The sequence below is a fragment of the Pagrus major genome, chromosome 17 (assembly GCF_040436345.1).
Source record: "Pagrus major chromosome 17, Pma_NU_1.0".
Lineage (NCBI taxonomy): Eukaryota > Metazoa > Chordata > Actinopteri > Spariformes > Sparidae > Pagrus > Pagrus major.
Window position 1 is genome coordinate 6,204,521 of NC_133231.1, and position 25,648 is coordinate 6,230,168.

The 25,648-nt window shown below is 41.5% G+C and overlaps 1 protein-coding gene across 1 annotated transcript in view; it reads right to left on the reverse strand.

Moving 5' to 3' along the window:
• Positions 1 to 25,648, reverse strand: part of rims2a (regulating synaptic membrane exocytosis 2a) — a 148,266-nt gene that overhangs the window by 104,948 nt on the left and 17,670 nt on the right. Inside the window, 5 exon segments of the mRNA XM_073485080.1 lie at positions 1,955 to 2,247; positions 14,037 to 14,048; positions 14,747 to 14,957; positions 20,157 to 20,243; positions 21,124 to 21,156. Coding sequence (XP_073341181.1) covers positions 1,955 to 2,247; positions 14,037 to 14,048; positions 14,747 to 14,957; positions 20,157 to 20,243; positions 21,124 to 21,156 — 636 coding nt within the window.

A 25,648-nucleotide genomic window follows, 5' to 3' on the forward strand; every position in this document is an offset into this window, starting at 1 on the left:
ACTTATCTTTACTGCTCACTGCTAGTTAATGGGCAGGTAGGTTGGATATATCCATTGAAACATCCATTTAGAGCAAAATATCAGGCAATTGACCAAACACGTTTTTTTCTCAGGAGCTCTCCTATTTTTTTAGGTACTGGGTGTATTAAAGGGTAACTTGGGGTCTTGGGGAATACTACTACATATGTGAAATTAGTAGTATAAAGCTTTTTGTGGCTCAAGAGAAAGCTGCATGTAATCTGATAAATTGCCTCCAGTGATGTCACTCAGTGGCTAGGTTGCATTGTGGATAACGTAGGCGGTGAGGGCCTGGACTGGAACATATGCAGTAGTACTCCCCAAGACCTGTGAACACACTTTAATGTGTAAAAGTAGTGGAGTTAGCCTTTAAGAAGTAAATACTAGGTTGCAATGGCAGAGCAATGAAACAGAACTAATGAGTTGTGTCTCCAAACACACGGTGTGCACAGGCTTGTGCACCCTGGTTTGTCTCTGAGCAAGACCAAGTATACATTTAAAAAGTCAGCAGAGAATATGAACATGGACACAAGCTCTATTAGAATAGAGTCGAATTGGACTACTTTCCAACTGTTCCTCTCCTGTCGGCTATATGTAAATTTAAATGTACATAATCTATATATATGACCTGAGGTTAACTCAGAGCCACACTTCCTTTAGCCACCTGCTGGGTTTGCGCTCCACCGGATGGCAAAACACATAGTCCACATTTCCCAATTTTCCCATCAAGAAGTCTGATCTCGTGGGAGGAGAGGACCAGCACAGAGACAAAGACATCTGTTAGCCTGTGGGCTCTGCTTGCTATGACGGACCAAGGGTTATGGAAAACAAAACCTGATATCACAGCCGCACTGTAACACAAGAAAGAAACAGGGGGCGTGTTCCCTTCCAGAGTTTCACCGCAGCCAATATGACTTGGATTTGTTGTCCGAAACTACAAAGACAATTTTAGACACTCTGGGGGAAAGTCTTAATAATTTGCTTTATCATGTTGTATATGCCCACATCAGTCTAGTGTGGTTCTAGTATGGTTACCTTACATATGAGAAGGATCAAACAAGAATGTGAGAGGTTTTCTGAAATGGCTGTCTCCCTCCCTTACATTTCTAGAGAGTGTGTAGATACTGACTATAAGCTTCTCTTCCTCCTGTTGGAGAAGACAGAGGAAGGAGCCCCCATGTGGACATCAAAGTAACTACCTTATTCAACAGCAGTATCAAGAAAGAAGGGACCGGATGTTAGATTCACAAGCACAGTATGTCCGTGTTGGCAGCATCTGAGAGTGTGCTACTCCGAGGGGGCATTTAGTGCAAATGACAAATGGGACACAAAGTTCTGCATGGCAAGTAGGACTGCTCTTGCTTTTACACTCCAAAAGCCTGAACTGGCCTATAAATATTCCTGATGACAAAACAGTTATTTAAGTTAAAAAAAATATGCAGTTTCTCTCCAAGGTAGAGAAAGTATAAATACTGGCAAACAACCTTGACCTTTCAGCACCCATCCTAGCTGGGATAAGCTCAAACCATCTGTGTTATTATGTGCGTCTGTATGTGTTTTTATGAAGGAGAGAGAGAGTGCGTGGGTGGATGACTGTTGTAGAATTGCTGAGTTAGTGCCAGATACAGTATCTGTGTCTCTGTCTCCTTTATAGGCCTCATGGGCTTCATGTACAAGCTGTTTTATATGGGACCTTAACTGGCTTGTGAGGAGACATTATTCCTTTGCTAGGCTTGTGCACTAATCATACAACGGCCACATGTCTCGTTGCTAATGCAGGTACGTCCATCCATCTTCATGAATAGGCATTATGTGCAAGCGCTTTACATCTGTGATTCCCTGATAAAAGAATCTACTTAACTTTACACAATCATAAAAACAGTTCAGTGTTACAAACGTATAGCAGCTGTGTGCATTTATCAAGCATAGAACTGACCTGTCTAGGGATGCGTCACCAGGTCCCGAGTACCTCAGCCCCGAACCGTTGTCAAGGGACGCCTGTCTGGGCAGGAGCCCGCCGTGAGGTCTGCTTCTGTCTGACGCTGGTGTCAAGTCCCCTGAGGCTCCCTGGTAGGGGTAGAAGGACGGGTCCTGCAGTTTGGCCTTCTTCCCCTGTGGCCCACCCTCAAACACGCCCCGCACCTGACCAGGCCCCGAGCCGTAGAACCACGCCCCCGATTTGGTGAGGATTTCTTGTTGTTTTCGGCACAAGTTGCATACCCACATAACCTGCAGGGAAGAGAAGTGGGTGTTAATAGTTTGGAATGGTGATTGACAGGCAGAGGTGGTCTTATATAACCTATGATGAGCTAATGGAGTGATTCGGGTGTTTGTGTTACGTAAAGCTGTAACATAGCTGTGAGGCATATCGCTGTTGCTGGGTGAAAATCTTTTTACATCCAAAATGTCAACTTTTCAGACACTAGGTATCACTAATTAGATTTGAAAAGGGAGTTTAAACTCTAAAAGAAATCAACAAACTTGAAGTTTTCACCCCACAGCGATAATATTCATAAACATTATTGACAACTCATGTAGATGAGGTGAATGATGAAATATTTTACACATGCAGCAGCCTTTGATATCATTGAATGGTTAAATCATATGGGTTCAGTTTACCATTATTATACATTTTGAGTCTGTGAGCCCAAATTATCCCCATAAATATCTTGGTACGGATAAAATATACTAAGTAACAGTTCCTTATTTGTTATGATGCAGTACATTACTATTAAACTCTTATTTTGGGTTTCCAGTTGACAAACTGCAGAGCCTATACGACTAATAATCACAGAGATGACTCACATTGTAATGAAGGTAACATAAGTAGAGATTATGCAGTTTGGGGTCATACACTTTGGTAAGATAAATAGAAAAGAATAACAACATTTTCCCTCTGTTCTGCTCTACCAGGACTGGAGAGTGGAGATTTTTACTGCTCTGTGATGTTGTGCGTTTATCTGCGCTATACTGCAGCCCCAGCAGCCAGCTAATGTGGTGACATTAGCCTCATAAATCCAGCAGACAGGAGCCCTGATCACTACACACATATGTACAGAGACAAACACACACTCTACATGGTAAATCTCTGCATTCTGTCTCTGTTGAGAAAACTTGGATCATTTTATTTGTAAAAACTGCATTTATTTATATCTGTCACAGTGAAAGCTACTTTAAGTGATATCTGCGGTTGCTTTTCACCATGCCAACTTATGCTACCTTCATCCTCTCTCCTCCTGTGACCTGGAAATCGTTCTTCGTCATCATGGAGGATCTTCAAATCCTTTAAAAGCACCTCGATGAGACAAGGAGTGAGGAGAAAGGAGGCTTCCTGAGGAGCTTATAGCAAGGAAACACAGATGTTTCCTCGCTTCCCTCACTCTCTTCTCTTCCTTGCATCTCTCTCTCACATTCTAGCTGTGAGGAGTTAAAAGGCCAGGAAGAAATGCGAGTGAGGGAAATGAGGAGACATGTTAGCGTAATGAAAAGCACCCTAAGTGTGCCTGAGAAGACTAGGAGCTTGCCAAATGATTGACAGGCCAGACGGCCAGTAGGGCGGCCAAGAGCTACTGCAGCCCCCCACCTCACCCCCCACCCAACTCCCTGCCTTTACAGTCCCAGTGCTGAGTCAGTGCATTACTGTTATTAGTGTGAGCTGGATCTAAATGCTGCCTCACCCACCATCAGTTGGTCTATACAGTAGCTCACCATTTTTTTAAGTAAGCACTGAATCAAATAAAAACTGACTGATATGTTGAACTTACTTAAACTGTATTGGTCTGTTCAGTCAGTGCTGCAGGGGTTCAAAGGCTGGATTTCAAGCTGAAACCACAGCTGCTTATCTCAGAGGCACAGGGTGATGCAGAGTAGTAGCCTGTAGCATGCCATGTAAAGTCTTTGCATTAGCACACAGATAAAAATGGGGTTTTTTTATATAGGGTGGAGTTAAAAAAAAAAAAAGTCAGTGAGAGATCATGTCCCTGTCACTTAGCCCATGACTTCTTGGTTGGTCAGGACAGGGCACTTGCACAAAATCTGGGAGAGATTTCATAAACCTGCATGCCATTACACTGTCCTCATGGAGCTCACAGCTGGCAGCTGTCTACATCCTCCCTTAGACTAGCAGCAAGAGATAGCAGCAACGAGTGCAGTGTGTTTGATGGTTAATATCTATCTGTGATTTCAATATCCATCTAGTCTGGAGCAGGGTGTAGGTCCCTGTTTCTGTGTGTGAGCAAATGGAAGGTAAAATTTACATTTGGAATGGGCAGTAACCACATGTGCAAACATTTACAGGTGACGCACACAGCAAACTATAATTCAAAACTTTCGTCCGTGGCCATTCTGTGTCAGGTTACATTGTTGACACAATACAGAAAACGTAGGCCGCAGCAATTCATCAAGAAAGAAACTGAGGCAATGAAGATTGACACTTTGACTTGTCAGATATAGGTAGATATTGCGTGTTTTGAAAACAAAAATGTAAACAGGCAACATTTCCAAAGGTTTCCATCCCCATTTCTGTCATGGACTAGCACTATCAGGGATGTAGCACCACTGAATCAAGCAGGATAGTGAGATCTGTGCTTTCTATATCTGCCTCAGACCATGGAAACACAGGGAAAAAACTCAAAAAGACACAGGAACAGTAGCCTGCCTGACCCCAGACTGACACATGTAGGTGTGGCCATCTTTTAAAAGATGCTAACAAGTTAATTATTTTAGCTACATTCCAAATGTATTGCAAAAAAGCTTGACAGTCACACCGCAGGCAGCAAGTACTGGCCTTTATGATATCGACACATGAGGCATTTATGACCAGCCATCAATGTTACACATAGGCTATAACTGTGCTAACACACAATGGAAGCAGAGAGGCTACAAATTGTGCTTATGTGTCCCAGAGGAGTGTAGCCACTGAGGCCATGGCTGCCTCTTTAACTGGGGTCATGGTGAGAGCTCTGCAGTGAACCATGAGTCATCAGCTAAGACCCGGGAGCCACCGAGGCCAGTTTTCCTGCTAATCAACCACACATGACTTTCTGCACCTGGAACTTACACACATGTACATACTGACACATGTATAAGCATGCACACAAACTGTATGTTGATTGACATTATATCTTAAAATGAGTCTGAGGACTTTATCTCAAAGTGGAATTATCACATGGAGAGGACAGTTACAATCAGACACTACTCTCCCCCTGTTGGATTTAGTTGTGTAGACGGGGGGGTTACTGGATACCAGGATTCCCAGAGATTGCAGGTAACACACCTCAGACAGGGAAAGTCAGAGCTTGCATCCTATCAGATCACTACATAGAAATCACCAAAGATAGACCAATTTAGGAAGTGGTTTGAATTGCCTTATCTATTATCCACCTGGTAGCATTTACAACAAATGTAGTCATGAATTCCTGACAACAAAGTGCTCAATTAAAATGATGCAGCAAAGAGTGGAAACACTGTACAAATAGATTTGCTAAAACTAATAAGAAAGCGATGATAACTAGTCCTTTACATGTATACTGGGTGCAATAAAGATTATGAGCTCACACAAGAGATAGTGGATGGTGTGCATACTAAAAATTTGATTGGTAGAGTGTGGAGGTGGTGGATGTGCACATACAGGCAACTTCAAATCCAAAAATCTGAATTCAGTTGAATTTCAATTTGTGAAAAAGATTCTGATTAGGATGATTCTGATTTTTTTCTGGCAGAAGATTTCCCTTTTCAACAATGATCAAAGGAAGCAGAACTGAGCCTGGTCACAACCAGAACCATGCAAAGAAACAGACAGTAGAGGATGGGCTGAAATCTATTTTAGTTTTTATAAAGTATTTCTTATATTTAGAAAAATGTTCATGTTATTTTATCTGTGCCCTTGCAACATAAGCTATACCTCAGGATGTACCCCGCCTGTTTTTTAACCTAACCTCATTCAGTGTGTGACAGTTTCCACAATCTAATCAATAGTACTAGTAGTACTATTAGGTGAAAATAGCATGCCTATTTTATTTTCACATTAACCTTTTCAGTCGGAGGAAATGTATCTTCACACATTATGTATCAACAACAAGGAAACAACATAATGTAACATGCATTCTAAGTTTGAGCTCTATTCATAAAATAATAACTAATATCTTCCCTTCTCAATCAAAAAGCCAAGTTCCTCCACAGAAACTGCACCTATGACCTACATATTTACTCCTCCAAACTGCAATTAACATAGAGTCAGTTTCTGTGCACCTCTTCAGTCTGCCAATAATAATTAACCACGTTCTCAGCCCTTGGACTCCACATGTCGAGCTCTTTTATCTCATCAGTGAATACCTAATAGCATACTAGTATTCAAATAAAAGAAAGAAAAAAAAGAAAGAAATGGGCCAACAAAAACGTGCATGGGTCCAATAAATGTTGAGCACACTGAGCCTCAGACATCAATACTTGGATTTGATTTGCACTTTGGAACAGAGTCAGAATGAAAATGGATGTTTATATAGTGCATTAGACAGGAAGAGCACAAGTAAGGAAAATGTCAATGCCGGGCTGAATCCTCATATGTCCAAAACATTACATGAACTGCAAAATAAAAACAGCCTTGTTTTTTGAGCTTGATGATCATACATTTTGAGATGATCCAAAGGGATTTGAAAGGGCTAAGAAGGTCCAAAGAGCTTAAAGAGTTTTATCAACTGATAAAGAAACATGTGGGATTTAAGCTATAAGGTTTTTCTTCATAGGAAAGAGTTAGCTAAACTAACATCATCAAGGTGGAAATGGGACGTAGCATTGTGTGACGCTATTCTAAATGACTGCACAAACTCTCAGATCTTACAAACAATCAGACTACAAGAGAAATTCTAATGATGCTTTATCCCAGTACTAGATATATGACAGTAACAGAAACATGTTGTTTCATTCATTGCACTTTTTTTTCTGTCTTTAGTCACACTGGCAGAGACATCGCACAGCATGAGGCCGCAAACAGTCAATCTAGGGACACAGCCCAAAGACAGTGTGAGCTCAACCCACACTGATGGAAAACTGTGATGGTCCTCATTCACTAACAGACCACATAGACACAGAGACTCCACAACAGATGCATGTATGCACCATCATACACACACACACAGGTCAAGCAGCTGTAACAGCCAGAGGTGTGTTCACTTTCACTGCAGCCGTTCTGCCCAAGACTCTCCAAATACACACACACACACACACACACACACACACACACACACACACATACACACTTCCCTTCGGCTTAACTCTTCACGGCTGAGCGCAGGCAGGGGGTTGGGGGCTGCAGCCCTCGGGCAGGGCCATTTCTCCCTGTGTTTGCACATTTTATAGTCATTGAACCTGCAGCTAAAAATAGAAAGCTAAAAACCTACCAATACCACACGCTGCAAACACCAGGAAGATATATACTCTATTAAATGTGCTATAGGCTGTTTACTGAAGCACTGAATTAAGGGAAACAAACACCCAGTGCCATGGGATCAATAAATAATTTCCTTTCTAATACTTTCTCTGCAGACTGAAGGTGTTTTCAGTGATACCAGCAAATATAATCTTCCAAAAACTGTGTGTCTACTTAGAGGAGTGAGGATGGCAAAAATACACCAGCCAAGGAAGCCACGAAAGGACAGACCAGTTTTAATCATGTATCTATTCCAAAATGATGTGTGCCATATGCCCTGTCTCATAAAAGGTGATGGAATTTAGATTTTGAAAAACACCTTTTTTGTGGTGAATAGTCATATTCTGCACAGTACCGCATATAGAAAATAACCCTTCAGCAATGTTCTTTACATGTCCCCCTTTTGCCTGCTCCATTCAAAAATTTCCTGGGGAAGTAGTGCACACACACTGTGCCAGCTAGATATGCAGTAAGAGAGAGCACTGAGCTCTCTCTTGTGGCCATTAAACTGCACTACAACATTACTTAACAGAGGCTCCAGAGTGAATCAGCAGTATCCTTCACGGCATATCACAATGTGCTCAAATAGAAAGCCAGCTCCATTTTTACATTCATTTAATCATTCATTCATAACAGTATTAGTGATACGTTTGCTAAAATACTTCACTTGATTTCACAGGAACCTGTCTAGAGGGGGCCTTTGTAGTGACTGTCATCCATTCATTTTATCTGAGAGTTAAAAGAAATGACATGGGCATCCTGGAGGGCAGTGGGCCAGTGGTCTCGATGCATGCAACCTTACCATGACCCATTTGTTTGACTCCATTCAGAAACTGCAATAAAGGCAAAAATACTGGAAAAATACCTTCAAAAAGACTAGAGATGGCACATACTGCAATATTGATGTGGCAGTAAATGGCCTGTCATAGGTATCATATTGCTTCAGTGTTTCTCTCCTTCACCTGAACTGAGGTGAACTGAACCTCTCATTAAAGACTCATTGTTAGACGAGTGGAGTGTTCCTCAGAACATCCCAGTCTGGACTGAGTCCAGTTTAAGCACACAGGCATCAATAAGGATACTATCTAATACACCCAGAGCAAATCTCTGCCCAGCTGGGGGCTACATAAGTATGATGGGCTGCAGTGACAGACATTACAGTAATACAATAATAACTAGTTAATGCAACGCATATGTAGACCAATGAATAATGTATTCCAAGAGAGGTGAAATCATACATATATACATACATAGATAGAGAGATAGATAGATAGATAGATAGATAGATAGATAGATAGATAGATAGATAGATAGATAGATAGATAGATAGATATTATCATCTCGAGCCATGTTTTCTACATGCCTATACGAACACACTGATGTGTATTGTTTTATGTCCTGTGAAGGCTGCAATTGCAATTTTGCTTTTGAGGCAGTTCTCCAGAATAAAGAGTTTATAGGGCATTTTGGTGTGATTCATTTGGCGGCCAATGAGAATGAAAGGGGAGCGCCTACATTCACATGCTCCAACACTGGCTGCACGTGGTGAATTACATTTTAATGAGCTTCTAATTTTAGTGTGCGCGCCAGTAATAATAATAGACTTGATGAATATTTATGTTCCTTGTTTGAAGTTCAGAGACATGAGGAGGAGGAGGGGGGAAATACTGTAGAAACCCAGATTGTGGTTTAACATAGAAACGGTGTGTCAGACCCACATACCCCCTCGGCCTCTCTCAGACCTACAGAAACGTGTTCAAATGTGAACAGACATGACGCGCGCTGACTGACACAACATTTACTGTGTTTTTCTGTTTTTATTTAAGCACAATTGGATCTCGGTAAAATACTGCGATGAAAACATTAAATTGACACACATGCTCTGGCTTCCAAAGGGCGTATGCGTCCGTGGACAGGTTTTCTGTGAGGAATTACAGCGGTACATTTTCTCCGGCGGAGCCGAAATGGTCACATTTCAGGCAAACAAAATGACCGGTGAAAAAGCGCGATGCAGTCACAGCTTCATGCTCTCTCAGCTTACCCATAGCGCCGCTGAGGGAAACCAGTGTGCCCGTGCAGAAAGATCGCCGTGTTGAAGTCCTGATAATGTGGTGACGACTGTCCGCAGCTGCTGCTCCTGAAAATGAAGAAACTGCCGACCTTCAGCACCGCGGACAGCTCCAAGTCCAGACAACAGGACAGCCTGCCTGACTGCCGGACAGCGGCTGCTGAAACACCGTGAAGGTTACACCGGAGACTCAACTGACCACATCCGATCCAATTAAAACCAGCGCAGTCTCCTCTTCCTATCAACACAGCAATTACAACATCTGAAGACGCCGATTCATTTCAAAGAACACCGGATTCCAGTCTTGAATCGTTACACTGATCCATCAAACCGTGTAAACAATCCCGGACTCAATGTCAGCGGGTCTACGGGGAGAAAACATGTGAGCCGAGCAGAAACGCGTCAAATCACGTTACGTTTCCCAGCACCGCTGTATTAGTTCATCTGGAGCAGAGAGTCGGAGCGGTGCCGGAGTTGATGAGAGCTCATTACATATGCGGCGCGTCCCAGCGCACAGCCCACAGTCCAATAGACAGACAGACAAACGCGCCACTGCTTTTTCCTGTGTTCGCGTTAACAGGCACACTTTGTCATTTCCGACTCAGTCTGTGCTGTGACCATTTGTTGGGCTTCAGTCAAACACAGCTGCTGTCGTCGTTATGTAGGCTATGTCTCTCCATGTCGGACCACGAAGCCATGGGGCCAGAGGCTACAAGATGAGATCGTGAACGTGTCAGGAGCTAAGCTGCGTTCACGTCCTGTGAGAAGGACTGTCTGTTCGAAAATTCAAGACGATATGACTGAACTTTTCACTCGATGACTTTCAGCTTTTAAATGTATGATAAACGGGCACCAAGCAAGTCATACAATGTTCATATCCATTTAGGATCTTATTAGAAATGGGAGTGGGGGTATTGTCAAACCAAATCAAGCTCCAAACTTATCTGAAAACAGCATTTTGGAGTAAGCTTATGCTCATCATCTTTCCTATATGCAGCATTTTGTCTACCATAAGGGGAAATACAGCTAACAATGTAGCAAAATCACCCTGTAAAAGTCTGTGTACAGCCAATTTAGAAAGTGCAGAGAGGAGCATGTCTCTGCAAACATAAAAATACTCTCTTAGCCATATGTTTTCAAACACTGCAGCAAAGATGCAAATGAGCTGAAAATTAACTACTTCTGTGATTTTCCATCACATTTAATGACATCCTGGGGGTTTCTAACTTGCTGCTAGCACTATCTTCATTGATATAACATGCAGTCCATAGTTAGTTTGGATTAAATCATGTTTAACATATTTTAATAATTACAAATTTCTATTTTCAAAACCAAGAATGGAAAGTAAAAAATGTATACTCTCCAACATATGGAATGAAGAGAGTCCATATGGTCTCTTCTAAATGATGATAATGATTTCTGTGGTGCTGTTTAGAGACCCACAAATCTATTTCATTTACCACAACATGCTATTCACTAAAATACTGTTTAAAACTGAAGGAGGACCCCATAAAGCACTCTGGTACTTCCTCTTCAATTTTATAGCAAAAATGTTGAGGGGGCTAAGCAGCACATGTAACGTCTTCAAGAGTTGCTTTAATCACAAATGACTTCCTCCCCGGAGACTGTTGATTCCTCAGGCCCTTTTGAAGCCACATCAGAGGAAATGGTGGGGAGCTCCACCGCTACAAGCAGGGATTCTGAACACTTCACAACACTGACACACAATTTATCTATATCAGAGGCATTTGATATTTTTACCCCAAAAATGTCACTCTGTACTTTGTTCTTCGTGTATTTACTGTAGAGGCTAAGCTACCTGGCACAGTCAGGTAGCAGTGTTTGTTATCAACATACGTGTTTTTATATCTATTATTCAGATTGTTGTGATAAGGTATTGCGATTAATTGTGATTATATATCATATGAGTCATAGATTCAGCTAAATATGGTTATTGAGCAGAGATGTCAGTCTTCAGTCGGGTCCATCTTTCCAAGCTTACGTTCCTTTACCAGCTGTTTAACTCTCAGTCCCTATATATCATATTCCAGCGTGCCATAGCTCTGCTAGCTGCCCCAGACATAGAGACTTGTAAATATTCAATGGCGTTTCACAGAACAAGATCTCTCTCGCCACTGCTGTCACCATCTGTGAGAGAGGGAAAGAGTAGACGGATGGAAAAAGGGCAGATTTCACCACCACCACCTCTTTCACTGACACACAAGCTTTCAGACAAGCTGGTCGGGTTTACCAAAATGTGGCCTGTTGTTCGTGGCAGAGTAATCAAAGGCTCTTTCTTCTGACAACAAGTATGAACAATCAATATCAGAACAGTCCTGGTGGGCTACTGTGTATACTTTATTGCAAATCTATGGTTAATAATATGCAGTTAGCATAAAACAACATTTTTAGTCCAAAAACAACCTATTTACTTCTACAATTCCACAATCTACATAAGCTCTACCCTGTCAGAAGGCCCAGATCCACATTTCAACTGAGCATTTATCTGAAATGGCAATGAAAAGATAATTAAATGCAAAATAATTGACTATAAATAAACATCCAACCAACCCAAGTCACCTATCAGGTTAATTCAGTTACGTCTCCTCACAGAACTGAAAGAATCTTTTCATCTGGTCTCAGCTGAAGGCCAAACCCTGCCTACACTGGCCCCTGCTGACCCTGTTGGCTCCTACTGGCCCTGGTCAGCCCGGAAACACCAGCTTCTATTACCAGATAGAAAACAGACTGTTTATATGACAGGATGACTATGGAACTAACCTACCCCTTTTTACACCCTGATGCCCTTGTCACCTCTTCTGCTCACTTGCATGCTGGCTCTCCATTTCTCTGACTGACGTTGTCATCTGAACTTTTGTATCCTGCCATAAAAGCTTACTCTGCTCCCCTACCGAAGACAAGTCTATGTATAAGCTATTTCTTGGATTTTCAACTCATGAAGGCACATCTGCAAAAATATTTGAAATATGGCAGTATTGTCAAGCATACTGATAGAGGAGTGCTGACAAATAAGCCACATAGACTCCTCTGGACTGGGATCAAATGTTTACTCCTGCATCTTCCAGTGGGGTTTGCAGCTGTATCTCAGGATGCATAGATATATATTGTATATAGTTTCCTTACATTAGAAAGTGTAATCTTTGAACACACTATATTAACATGAGCTTCCACAGTCTATATAGAGAGTTGACCTTGAGTGCCAGGAGACCAGGGCACCACCAGGTAAACAGAGGGCATTGCCTCAGTGGCACATCCCAGGGCCTCTCTGCCAATGACCCAACTGGCCATCGCCAGCCTGCTGCCACTGTTATTCCTCAACACCATCTGTACAACAAGGTAACCGATCTCCCAGCTATTATCTACCAGTGAACAATGGCTGCCTGTACAACTGGGGTCTTGGCAATGGAGGGAGCAGCAGGGCAGAGGTCTCTCCCAGTGGATTAAACCTGCTAGTACGTACTCCCCCCCAGTGTAGTCTATAGACAGTTTAGTTACTGTTTGGTAGGCAACAGCTAAAACAAAGCAGGTTACAGGCAGCTATGAGAGATCTATGTTATATATTGACAAGGACAATGATATGACTGGTATGATCTGTTCATCTGGTGTCTTTGTGGCACTATGTTTGTTCAGTTAGTTACACAAATATAGATAACCCCCAAGGGTACCCAATACTGCAACCAGCCCTTTCTGATCTATATTGTTACAACTACATGTCAGTATTGAACTGGGATAGTTTGGATCGGGTGTTGGATTTCATATTGATCAAAACCCTTTCTGCCAATAATATGGTTAGAAAAGTTACTTTCCTCAACTGCTTGTTGGAGTAAGTATTATTCAAAAATCGTATAAATAAGTGATGTGATAATAAACCAGTTAGGCTGCACAGGTGCATTACCACCTAATGTTTAAAGTAATGTCTAATTTGAATTCAAACATTATGCTTAAAGTGATACTCAGTCGTTTAGTATTGCACTTGAATAAAGTTGACCCTAACCCTTGAATAAAGGGTTTTTGTTCTTCAAAGAAAAAAAAGTCTGAAGGTCACACCTACATAGATGACATCACCAGAAGCCCCTTCTAGAGCTACAGACGCATATTATACAACTGTTTTGACAGTCTACATAGTAATCCTCATGACACATATGTTCCTCGTGTAAAATCAGTGTAGTGCTCTTTTTATGAGACTGTTTTATTCCTTGAGTTGAGGCTTTATCCTGTTTAATTCTAATGCTTACTGTCTTTTGCCCTTTAACAATGTTTGTATCTGTTTGAGAAGCACTATATCAAAAACATATTTTTAGGTTTTTTGTTTTATTTATGTTTATTTAGTGTTTATTTCAGCACGACAGACTCACAGACAAGATTAATCAGCACTTTTCTTGTTTGTTTCATGTCATGATTGGCTGCTGTATGTGCATGTACTGTATACATATCACAGCATTCAATGAACAATGCTTGTGTTTCAGACACAGTTCCAAGAAACGCAGAAAAGGATTTGCTAACCACTTTGTCCTCCTGTTGCAATTCCATGAGAGCAGGAATGCAGCAGAAAGAAAGAAAGAACGAAAGGAAGAGGGAATCGGGGGGGAGGGGGAAGAGAGCAGGAGAGATAGGGAGAGAGAGATTGTGAGTGGCATTAGTAGGTCCTGGTAGTACTGCCACATACTCCAACAGCAGAGGATTGGATGGCATCACATAAAAACACTCAGCAACAGCTCATGATTCAAATTTAAGCAGTCTAATACTAAAAGCTTTGGCTTAGTCTGTGGGGAGGATTTTACAGAGGTTAGTTAGGCACTGGAGTGCCACATTATACAAAAGCAGCCACCAGGTTCCTTTATGGGAAAAGAAAAGGAGGAACAGTTCCCTCCAGTGGTCATATAGAACAACTGTAACTTACAGTAAAAATGAATAGCACATCTACAGCTGTGAATCACATGTGTGAAACACATAAAAGTAAACAGGATTTGAATACAGGCATGACGAGAGTCTGACTGGAGTAGATGCCGATAATCTGAAAAACATTAGTTGCCATTAGAGACGCCGTTGGCTCAATTCCCAGATTATGATTTCACTGCAATGTTTCATAACCGTGGATTTCAAATAGTAGCGTAGGGAGAAATGTGCCTGAGGGTGGGACATCTGCATGTGCATGTCTGTGTGTATATGTGTCCTTATAAATGGAGAGTACCTAGCGTGCAAGCCAGTGTTACCTTATTTGACCGCAGAGACACTCGTCCTCCGCACCGAGCACAGAATTTCGTTTGGCAATATGAACAGAGGTGGCCACAGCCATCGGCAAACTTGGTTTTGTGGCATATCCCGCAGGTTGGGGCTTCACTCTTCTGGTCCTGAGCCGGCTTAGTCTCCTCCCCCATCTTCTTAACCTGGTCCTTATACGACTCAAACTGCTGGTGCAACTTCCTGTAAGTGAATGGGAAGGACAGAGGTTAGGCAAAAAAGAAATGGTTTGGTGACCTATAATAAAGAAGGTTATTGTAAGATTTATTGATTTATTTCATTTTTATTTGTATATGGACATGGAGACAGAATGAACAAATGCAACACACCACAGCATTTGTATGTCACCAATAAGCCAATTTGCGATATCACAAAAAACATTGACTGAAGGACACTATACATAACCTTACATTATTCAAAACATGCTTTTTTGTATGACTTTAAATGTCTCAGTGAAACTACTACAGACAAACTCATATAATGTATGAGTTTTGTATATTACTCTTGGCATACAGCAGTGGTTCTAAAACTTTTTCACGACAAGGACCCCTAAACTGACACAAATTAGACCATGGACCCCCTTTTCGAAAAGATTTTGTCCCAGGTAACCCCCATCCGAAAATATGGAGTTTTATCACAGAAAGTGCATGAAATCCACAACCAAAATAGTCATACATTATGTCACTGTGTTACGTAGGGGTGGAATAATAGTGAAAATAAGTTATTCCCCTTTTTCACTAGGAACCCCCTGGATTCCCCTAAGGGACCCGTTGGAGCCCTGGAACCCACTTTGAGAACCACTGGTTTAGATGACAATCTTCATGTACCAGAATTGTTCTTCTTATTGCCAACAGCCTGATGTGTGTTCAGTCCTGGGCTCAAAATCACACTTGCACAATAAGTTCCCACTATCGGCTGACTAAGTGATATAACCTCAGCCGTGGGCAGTGTGTGAGTTTCTGAAAGGAAAAGCAGACGCCATGACCTCAGAAGCTTCCAAGCTGAGCTCCTCCTTTGATACGGCACCTCTCCCAAAACAGGGGGTGTGGGTATCAAATTTGCTTTGCAAGTTTAAGAACATCACTTAATTCCACTTTCTCAGGTTCCCCTGCGTTTAATGAATCATTTGCACCTGTGTTTCTATATCAGGACAGTCGTAAGGTGAGACGCCCAAGAGCCATACAGTTAGATAATGATTCTGCCAATACACACAATTATTATTTCTCTGTTGTATAACTGAAGGAAATCATTGGTAGAGCCCAGCATCCATTGCTTTTGTCTGTGCTGTGTCTATTGTGTTACTGTTTGTGTCCTATAGATGGCACCTGATCTTATACAGTAGATCCTTAACTCCTAACAAGTCCTGAGAGGCCACTGAAAAAACCTGCATGGACTCTTCACATGCATTTTGTATGACACATGTCAATTGAGCGTCTCCTTGGAAACTAAACACTGGGCTGACTTCATAATATGGCGATTAGAATTGGTTTCGCCCCACATATCCCCTGCAACATTCATTAGCACTTGTGAATTATTGAGCAGCGCTATCCTTTTACCACATACAGCTCTGTGTTTGAGATAAATGTGCTTCCTTTACCCACAACCAGAACTTTAGAGCCCAAATGTATCGGCCACACACCACCTGAAGACTATCCGTGTGTGTGGTTGTGTGAGTGATTCTCGGTGCCATTTAAACATTAGACAGAGTGCCATTGGCGTGCCCCTCATTGTACCCACTGAGGGATTAAAGGGCTAATTGTGTCACAGCCTTTGTGTGTTTACCAAGCAGAGATTAGTATGTAGCCTTGTTTAACAGATCCCACCAAATCTCATTTACTGACAGAGGGCCTGATAACAGAGTGATGAAGACTGTGATACAAGAGGTAAAGCCACTGTCTCCGAGGATCAAGGAAATAAGACTACAAACAATCATGTTTTATTCGCACTTAATCTCCCATTACACTCAGACGTTTACAGAGACATGAGCTTGATCCCGGGCCACTACATGGTCTAAGGGCCACTGCTCTATCGACAGACAAGGTCACTGAGAAGAGCTGTTAAAGATAACCAGTGATTACCTTTCCCTTCCTCTGTATGAGGTCACTTCTTCTGCTCACTCACCTCTTAGGGGCTGTGGTCATCCTAAGCTACACACTGAGATACATCTTGAGGAGCAACAATAAACAGTTTAAGTAGAGAGTAAAGAGACAGAGGACTTAAACACAGCAAATGAGTTTCTAAGTAAGGCATGAAGACGAAGATAAAAAATAAAAGTGGAGTAAGAATAGAAGTGGCAGCAGGCAGCTGGTACACAGTGCCCATTCCTGAGGGTTTACTTATTCAGTCAAACACGGTCAAATGTAGGTGACACTGCTGACGAGTAATCATACGCTGCCCATTGTCCCATCCCATGCTAGCGTATCGGAGCTCTCTTACCTCCGGGCCGCACCAGAGCAGCTACACACAGCCGGTAACCTGAGTCTCTCTGTTGGACGTATGACAGAGCCAACATATCAACAGCGAGGGTGAACTACAAGCTCTCTACACGGCGTCTGGATCTGCCACAAACTGTCTGAGCGCAACTATAACTCCTCTTTCACCCTTAACACATCATGTTGGAACAGAAAGCAGACATGGCGGTGTATTAACTGGCTTATGTGTAAATTAATAGCAACAAAAAAAGGGGCATTAGCTACTTCCTCCAATTCCTCCAATCTAAAACAATTTCAAATTATAAAATTCAAATTGTGTTTCGGTTTTAAACAATCATACTGTAGCCAGATAACACAATGTCCTAGTTCTTCACTAAAAGCTAACATTTCCTTAATTGAATTATTAGTCACTGGCAGTGGAGGAGCTCAACAACAAGCTAACAACCAACAGCCCTGACAAGATTTGGCTAAAACTAGCCAATAATTGTCTGTTTAAAAATCTAACAGACACAGAGCAACGTTACAATTCATTTGGAGTTGAGTTTCTGGCCTCCTGACAACTACTTAGTCCAATATTCAGTCCCCTCTTTGTTCCGGTTTAGTCTCCACAAACCATGGAGAAAAATATCTGACTTTAGGTAACATTCGCTAGCTGCTCTACTATTTGCCTAAGCCAGGTGCTAGCTTTGTTTAGCTGCCATATGCTCATACAGTGAGTTTATCTGAGATTTTTTTGCTAAAAAAAAAAAAGCTTTTTGCTGCAGGTAAAAATAACATAGATGAGAGCACTGACACATGAAACATAAAGTAGCCTACCAAACCAACAAAATTAAGCTAAAACAGGCTAACTGATCCACAGTGCTGCAGAGTTGAAACATGTTTCTGTGAGTTTGTAGACAGGAGCAAACCTTTCTACATTGCACATAGCCATATAGAAATATTAACTTAGGACTAATTTGCTTTGTATTTTGGGTAAATTAAAACTTACTTTATTCAGTTCACTCCAGCATGTGTCTTCTAGGGGCTACTGTGGCCTCTAACAACCCTTTATCTCCCTTCAACAGCCTTTTCATACAGCATACACACTGCTGTGTCTCGTTAAAGCAGGAGAAGCACAGGTGTAGCTTATGTCACTAACGATGGCTCAGTCTAACTTAAGTAGCAGTTAGCGATCGTGCTCAATACTGAAGCCCTGGAACTAGCCAAACTAAATGGGATTCAGACTTTGGGCCTTTTTCATAGCAGATATTAAGTAGTAATAAAAGTAACATTAAAAATTGTTTACTTAGCTGTGTATGATGTATGGCACTGGTGTTGGTCATGCTAGCTTATACACTGGGACTCTCAATTTTTAATTAGTTACACCTTTATGGCACATCAAAATGTCTGCTGTGAAATAAAAAAAAAAACTCCAAAATCACTTACTTGTTAATATACTGACTATTCCCTACATGACAAACACACAAGAGTCTACAGTGATGCATTTTACACTAAGGATTTGGACAATCGTATAAAATGGTGGGGAAAAAATACAGTGCACAAGTTTGCAAACAGATGTAAGACAGTGAAAACTCAAAATCTTCTAATTAACTGCCTGCTTCATTCAGTCTGTATTCCAGGAAACCTGCTTAAAACTGTGTAACATGCCTGAATGAGTTACAGCTTCAAGCTACTCACACCCATGCACTCTAGCTGGTGTGATGAGGGCTAAATAAAAAATAAGTAAATGCATTTTAAAGCGACATTAAATTTTTTACCTTAAAATAACAGCTTCAAAATCATTTTGATGTGTCTCATAATAGGGTGAATGGTGTCTCTGACTCAGCCACTCCGCCCCTGTATCACTTGTTTCTGCATACTATACATGTTTACTTCAAGATACACGTTTTCAGACATAACATTGTTATGATGTAATGAGTTTTGTTTGTAGTTAGCACCTACATTACATCTCACAGATTGTAACAGACCTGGGTTTTGTATTCACAACAGTGGATGTGTTGAAACCAAAGCGCACAAAATGCTAACTTCTACATAATGTTGCCTTCAAGGAATACATGTAGTTTCCAAAACTTCTTTCCCCTGTACTCTCCACTAAATTGGATCTCCTCTTTTTATGTTAGTCATCATTCCACTGACTGCTACAGATGAAAGGCAGGTCTTATCGCTGAGGCGGCCTAGGACAGGGTCGGTAACTATTTAGGCCTTAAATTATACAGACACTAGACATAATAGACTCTACAACACTTTCTATCATACAACATGTTTGTGCAACTAGCTCCAACAGAGGTCCACAGTGCTATGGGTTCTCTTCTAACAGGGAGTTCAAAGCATCATGGAAACACCAAAGTGTCTTTAGCGTCCCAACTTGCATTAGTAAGGCCTAGCTTAGCTGGTCACATGCAAATGAATTGACATGAAATATAATTAATTGTAACAAAAAACTGAATTCTATCAATGAAATTACCTTATTTAACATTAGCCATAATAATCTACGCCCTGGGTTGTTTTAATGACAAGTCAAATGATGACAGAATTATTGAAGTATTGCTTAATGTAGTACCACACAACACATAATGAAATAAATCAAATAAATAACCCTGGTCACAACTGTGACACATACTTTAGTATGATGGCCCTGATCATGGCTAACAATACACAAACATACATGAGAATATCTGTTGGGTTTCCTCTTGAGTTGAGTAAATTGGTACTGGTAGCACCTGACAAAGCACCGCCTTTGTGTCATTGATAAAAGTAGAATCCATTGTGGCACACCACTCCCACACCACCACTCTCCTCCTCGTATGCTTCAACAAACACACAGAGAAGTTTTGTACCATCGTCTAATATCCATTCAGGTCAAACATACTGTGCATCCAGCTGCTGGGGTCACCACTGTATGTTTGTGCCTGCTGGGTGGATATCAAAAGGGGTCTGTACTATTACTTACGCGTCTGGCTCTGGCTCCTTGTCATTTTGGGACTTTAGCTGGGGCTGAAGGACGTTATTTACCAGCTCAGTGATCCCACTAAACCACCTGTTCAAATAAGCAAAGTGTGACTGGAACATCGCAGTGAGTCATCAAGGGGGAAAACAATCTGTCCTGAAAGCGTTTTTTTAGGAGGCAGGTCAGATTCTAAGAAGTGAACAATAGCAGGGACATTCACTACAACCAGCGCAGAGAGAGGAGAAGGCCGGGACACGGGCAGAGCGGCGTTTAGTGGAACATTGACAACCAGACACAGTGTCAGAAATACAGAGAGAAAGACTGAAGGAGAGCGAGAGATGAGACAAACAGGTGTACAGTAGAGGGAAGGAGAGAAGAAGCAGGAAAGCTCTACAGCCAATGGAAATGAGAGCTGCATCAAACGCTCAGCTGAGGGTAACAGGAGTGTCATTTATTCCAGCCTGGTGGTGCAACAGGGTCGGGTTATCAGACTGGTTCGACCTACAGGTGGATTGAGTCAAAATGCAGCTACAGTACAGTAGAGCGGGGCAGGTGCATCTAGTCCACATTTGTGACAGAATAACAAGGCTGCACAAGCCAATCAGAGTGCAGATGACACACTGGATGAGAATGGACAGCCAGTTAGAGACCAGGGACAAGGGGAAAGGGGTTTGGGGACCTGGCTATAACAAAGCTGGTAGAAAGGAAAAGCTGTTGTCATTGATGTCATGGAAGTCGGCTGTTTAGTGTGCAGCACAGAATTCAACAATCTTGTCAATGACTACTCACTGTGTGTTTTTCACAAATACAATGCCACTGTGCATCCACAGCGGCTTTCCATGACATTAGTGACATTTCTTTCATTTTCCTCCCGGACAAAGAGGAGAAAAAGCCACATGAAGCACACAGCACCGACTGACAGGAAGAAGTGTCAAAGCCTAGAGCACTCTGGGTAATGCAGTTTACTTACTGTGCCGGCTGAGGCTTTGGTTCTTCTTTGATCCTAAAATATAAAAAAAATAAAAAGGTGTGCACAGCTCAGTGCATACAGAACATAAAGAGATGAGGAAAGCAATCTAAAAGACACAACATACTGACACAACTGATATCACTGAAGATGTGTATGACACAAATAATACTGCGACTATAATATGAATAATATTCAGGATATTATAGATGATGCTTTGATGAACATGACAATGGTAATGAGGTAAACAACATGAAGAAAATGAACATTCACAATGACTTTAAAGATGACATAAAGTAAGTGATTTGAACCAACTTAAACTTAAGAATAACTGCTTCCTGTGAGTAACACCCTCCTCATACTGTATGTGCTGGCATGGACAAACATTACTTTTCATGGTGGTGGATCCAGAGTGTCAGTCCACCTGCAACAGCAAGTTTCTATTCAGCACTCAGAGTTTTCTTTTTAGAGAAATTCATAATTAATATGAGCCCAGATATACAGCCACACACAAGCTCAGAGTATCCAGCGAGCAGAGCAGTCCAGCTGAGTTACCTCTGAGTGAGCACTGCCTTGAATTGCACGCTGAGCTGCATCAGAAGGTGAGGACGGGAGCAGCAGCTCACTCTGTGTAAAGTTCAACTAAGCCGAGCTACACATGCTTGATTAGAGTCCATTAAGACTGATCTCATGGCTGTTAATGCACCATCTAAATAGCTGGCTGCAGTACAGCTCATGTGAAAGTAAAGTTTTAAACTAGGGTTAAAGGCATACTGTGCAGGATTTGTCAGTTACTGTTTACACACACACACACCATCATTTAAAGTTGGCCACTCCTGCCGGGCTCAACAAGCGAGGCGGTGTTAGCGAGAACAAAGCAGTGAAGCAGAGAAATAAAACATTATTTTTCTAATTGGTTACGTTAGCACACCTCTGCACAACCCTCTGGAAATTGTGTGAGTGCAGCCAAAGTGTACGCTTCACCCCGTTCGCTGTTTGCCTCTCTGCTCTGCATGTGTCTAGGTCATCCCCACCACACCCTCGGTCAAACGGAAACACCGACCTGCAGTCCTTTACGCAACCGTGACAGCCAGAGAGCAGAGGAGAGAGGTAGACAGCGATGTAAGCTGGTCGCTACATGCTGCTACTGACTGAGGGCTACACACCACTGCTTCGAGTTTGATGCCCAGAAATGTCCAGAACACAACAAAAACACTAAAAATGTAGGAAAATACAGGCAGAGGGCTCTGTAGACACACACAGTGCCTCACACTTCTAGTGGGTCATAAGTGATAGCCGAGATTAATTACTTGTATCGACTTTACATTGTTTTTTTAGGAAAATCCTGCATAGTATGCCACTGAATGATCATCTCACATGTTCATAAAAAGACATACAGTATCTTCTCACTTTTTGACTTTTGACTTTTGGAGCTCTAAGCATTGGAAAATGGCACTTTAACAAAATTATCCAAAACACATCCTCTCCACAAACAATGTCTTGATTAGTCTGGACAACCCACAGATCTCAGTATTGGTTATTTTCAATGGAAGTACAAGTCGAAATCTCAAATCCTGTGAGCACCACAAGAGAAATTCAATTTACCTCCATTTTATTTGTGTAGCAGAAGAAATAACAGAGGTGGATGTCTTAAACCCAGTGCAAGTAAAAACAAAACTATCTAAATGGCAAGATACCATAACAGGAAGTGAGAATTTGTCTTTATAATTTGGGTGAACTGACCCTTTAAAATGAAGTCATCAGAAAACAGGATAGCACTTGATCATATCTTGATTTGATTTGATGAATGGAAGTAGTTTAAGGACTTTATACAATATACACAGAGATGCATGTTTGGGACATAGACTTTTATCTATTAAGTAACCTTACAGACTCATATACAGCACCACTAAACACAGATAGTCTTTACATCACACATTCATCGGGTGAAAGCAGGTGTACCCAGAACAACCAAGACTGTCCAACCAGCACTGAAACACACACATAACAACCACCACATGACTGTCTAGCATTTGTACACCATCGAACGCTGAAGCTGCCAGTGTAGCCGCTCTCTCCTGGTTTCGGAGAGCAGATGTCACCATAAGCAGAACAGAGACCAGTTGCAACCGAGAATCACAAGACAGAATTTCACACACCTTATTGCCACTGATGTAAAGCACATCATCAGCTTTATATAGCTGTGTGAAATGGAATGTGTTAATTGGATTTTGTCTGTTTGTGACCAAGACACAGCAAAACATTAGCTAATCTTCCTGAGTCTTCTCATACTCATACAAACACCAGTATTCAGGCTTTGTTTTGGGGCAGCAGCTTATGATTATTTTCATTATTGGTTAATCAAATAATTCTTTTTAAATAATCAATTCACTGTTTGGGAAATAGTGAAGAAACTGCACATCACAATTTCCCAGGGCTCAAGGTCAGTTTGCCAGTTTTGCTCAGATAACAGTCCAAAACCCAAAGATATTCAATTAGAATGATAAAAACACAGAGAAGCTGCAAAGTTTAACACCTGGGAAGCTTAAAGCAGCAAATTAAACCAAAATGACGACATTTTGCCTCCAGAACTTTGTTGTTGCTGGAACTGAAAAGCCTCTGAAACAACTTTCACACCATGTGATACTAAAACTCTCCACTAAAGACAGTAAGTAGCTCCTCAGAGTAGAGTTACTGTGTACACTACAGCTAATAGTGAAGAATTCATTGACAAAATATATTGGAAAATGAATAAATGTCTACTGAAAACTATATTCCATCAAATAAAAACCCAATCCTTCAGATTACTCTCACTGTGTACACTAAGTGGATGCCATTCAACTCCCAAACAAACACAGAGGCTAAAAGTCATGCAGAGCCTCAGAACACAGCAGAGAAGCCTCCCAACAGTCTACTTTAGCTCGAGCACACCAGAGTGAGAAATCTGTCTGTCTGATCTGTGTCAGATGGCTGAGAGAACACACGAGAGAAGATATAGTCCTGTGTACCCATCAGTCTCGCTGCTCTGTTTTCCGATGAGCCAGTCCATATTTATCCTCTCGCTGTGTTCTCCCGATGACCTGCAGCGCCGTTCTTTATTGATCCCATCAGCCCCGTCTCTGTGGTCGCATTACAAGCCTCATATTTATCTGATCGAGCCTGCTGCCTGCCTGCTTGCCTGGACGGCTGCCGGACACAGTGTGTGTGTGTGTGAGTGTCAGTCTATGCATCCACTGTGAGTGCACCCATATCCATGCGTGTACTGTACTGTTACGTGTGCCTATGTGAGTGCGAGGGCGCAGTGTATTGTTTGACATGGGGCCGCAAAATGAGTGAGTGTAAAATGTCACATGTGACGTATTCAGTGTCCTGGCTGCTGAGCAGGTGTGCAGGGCAGATACAGTCTCTGTTTTCCTTCTCTTTAACCTGCACTCTACTTCCAATGAACTCCCCTAACACACAAAATAACAAACACACACTGGTACAGAGTTAGGGAAGGGTTTGTGTAGAGCACATCCACCTCTCTTCTCCTTGCTTTTTTGTATGAGAATGGCAGTCTAATAAGTGTTATTCAGCCACATGCTGCTGTTATTTTTAGTCTCTGTTGTTATTTTGTTCTGTATTTGGGTTTCAACCTTCTCTGCTTCACTGACTTTGCATAGCGAAGCAGCCAGGCCTGGCAATGACTGATGCTACACTGCTCTCTAGTGGACAGATGTGCTGCTTAAGATTCTAAGATCTAGATTCCTGGAGTTCTCTGAGGGAATGTGTAACAACAAGTTACTTTTTGTTATAATTTTAAGAGACTTCGATTCAGTTTCTGTGCTGCTGTATGATGTCTTTTGAAAATGATGCAACAGAAAATAGCAACAGATAAAAGAAGAGAGATGAGGATAATAAAATGAGTGAAACTGAATTGTTATTTCTGTGGTTGTGTCTACAAACTCAGGCTCAAACAATGAGGCGATGAATCAATTAGCCAACTGACAGGGAATATATCAGCAGCTAGGCCTACTGTGGTAATAGATTTATCAGTTGAGTCAGTTTTCAAGGCAGAATGCCAAACATTTGCTGGTATCAGCTTATTACAACCCTGATTCCAAAACAGCTAGAACACAGGCATCAAGTTCAGTATAACTGTATTTTAGAAAAACAATTAATTATCTTGTTTGTTTGTTTTTTAACTTGTAACATGTGCTTTTTGTGTCCTAACCTAGGAATTAATGTTTGTTTGGACTTTTGGTCAATCTGATCATCACCTTGGGCTTTAGGACATTTTAATTTAATTTTTCTTCTAAATGTTTGGCATTTTCTAAACAAATTATAATTACTATTATTATAATTCAATGAGGCCGAGAATTTCTAGCTGCAAAATAATAAATGAATCCTTAAAGTAACTGCATAAAAGCCCATGTAACAACACGGTTTAAGGCCATGGTCTGATGTCTTCTTCTTAGTCTTTATTGTCAATTTGTTACTATAAATATTATACACAACAGCAGCTGAAAAAATTTGCAGCACATGAAAG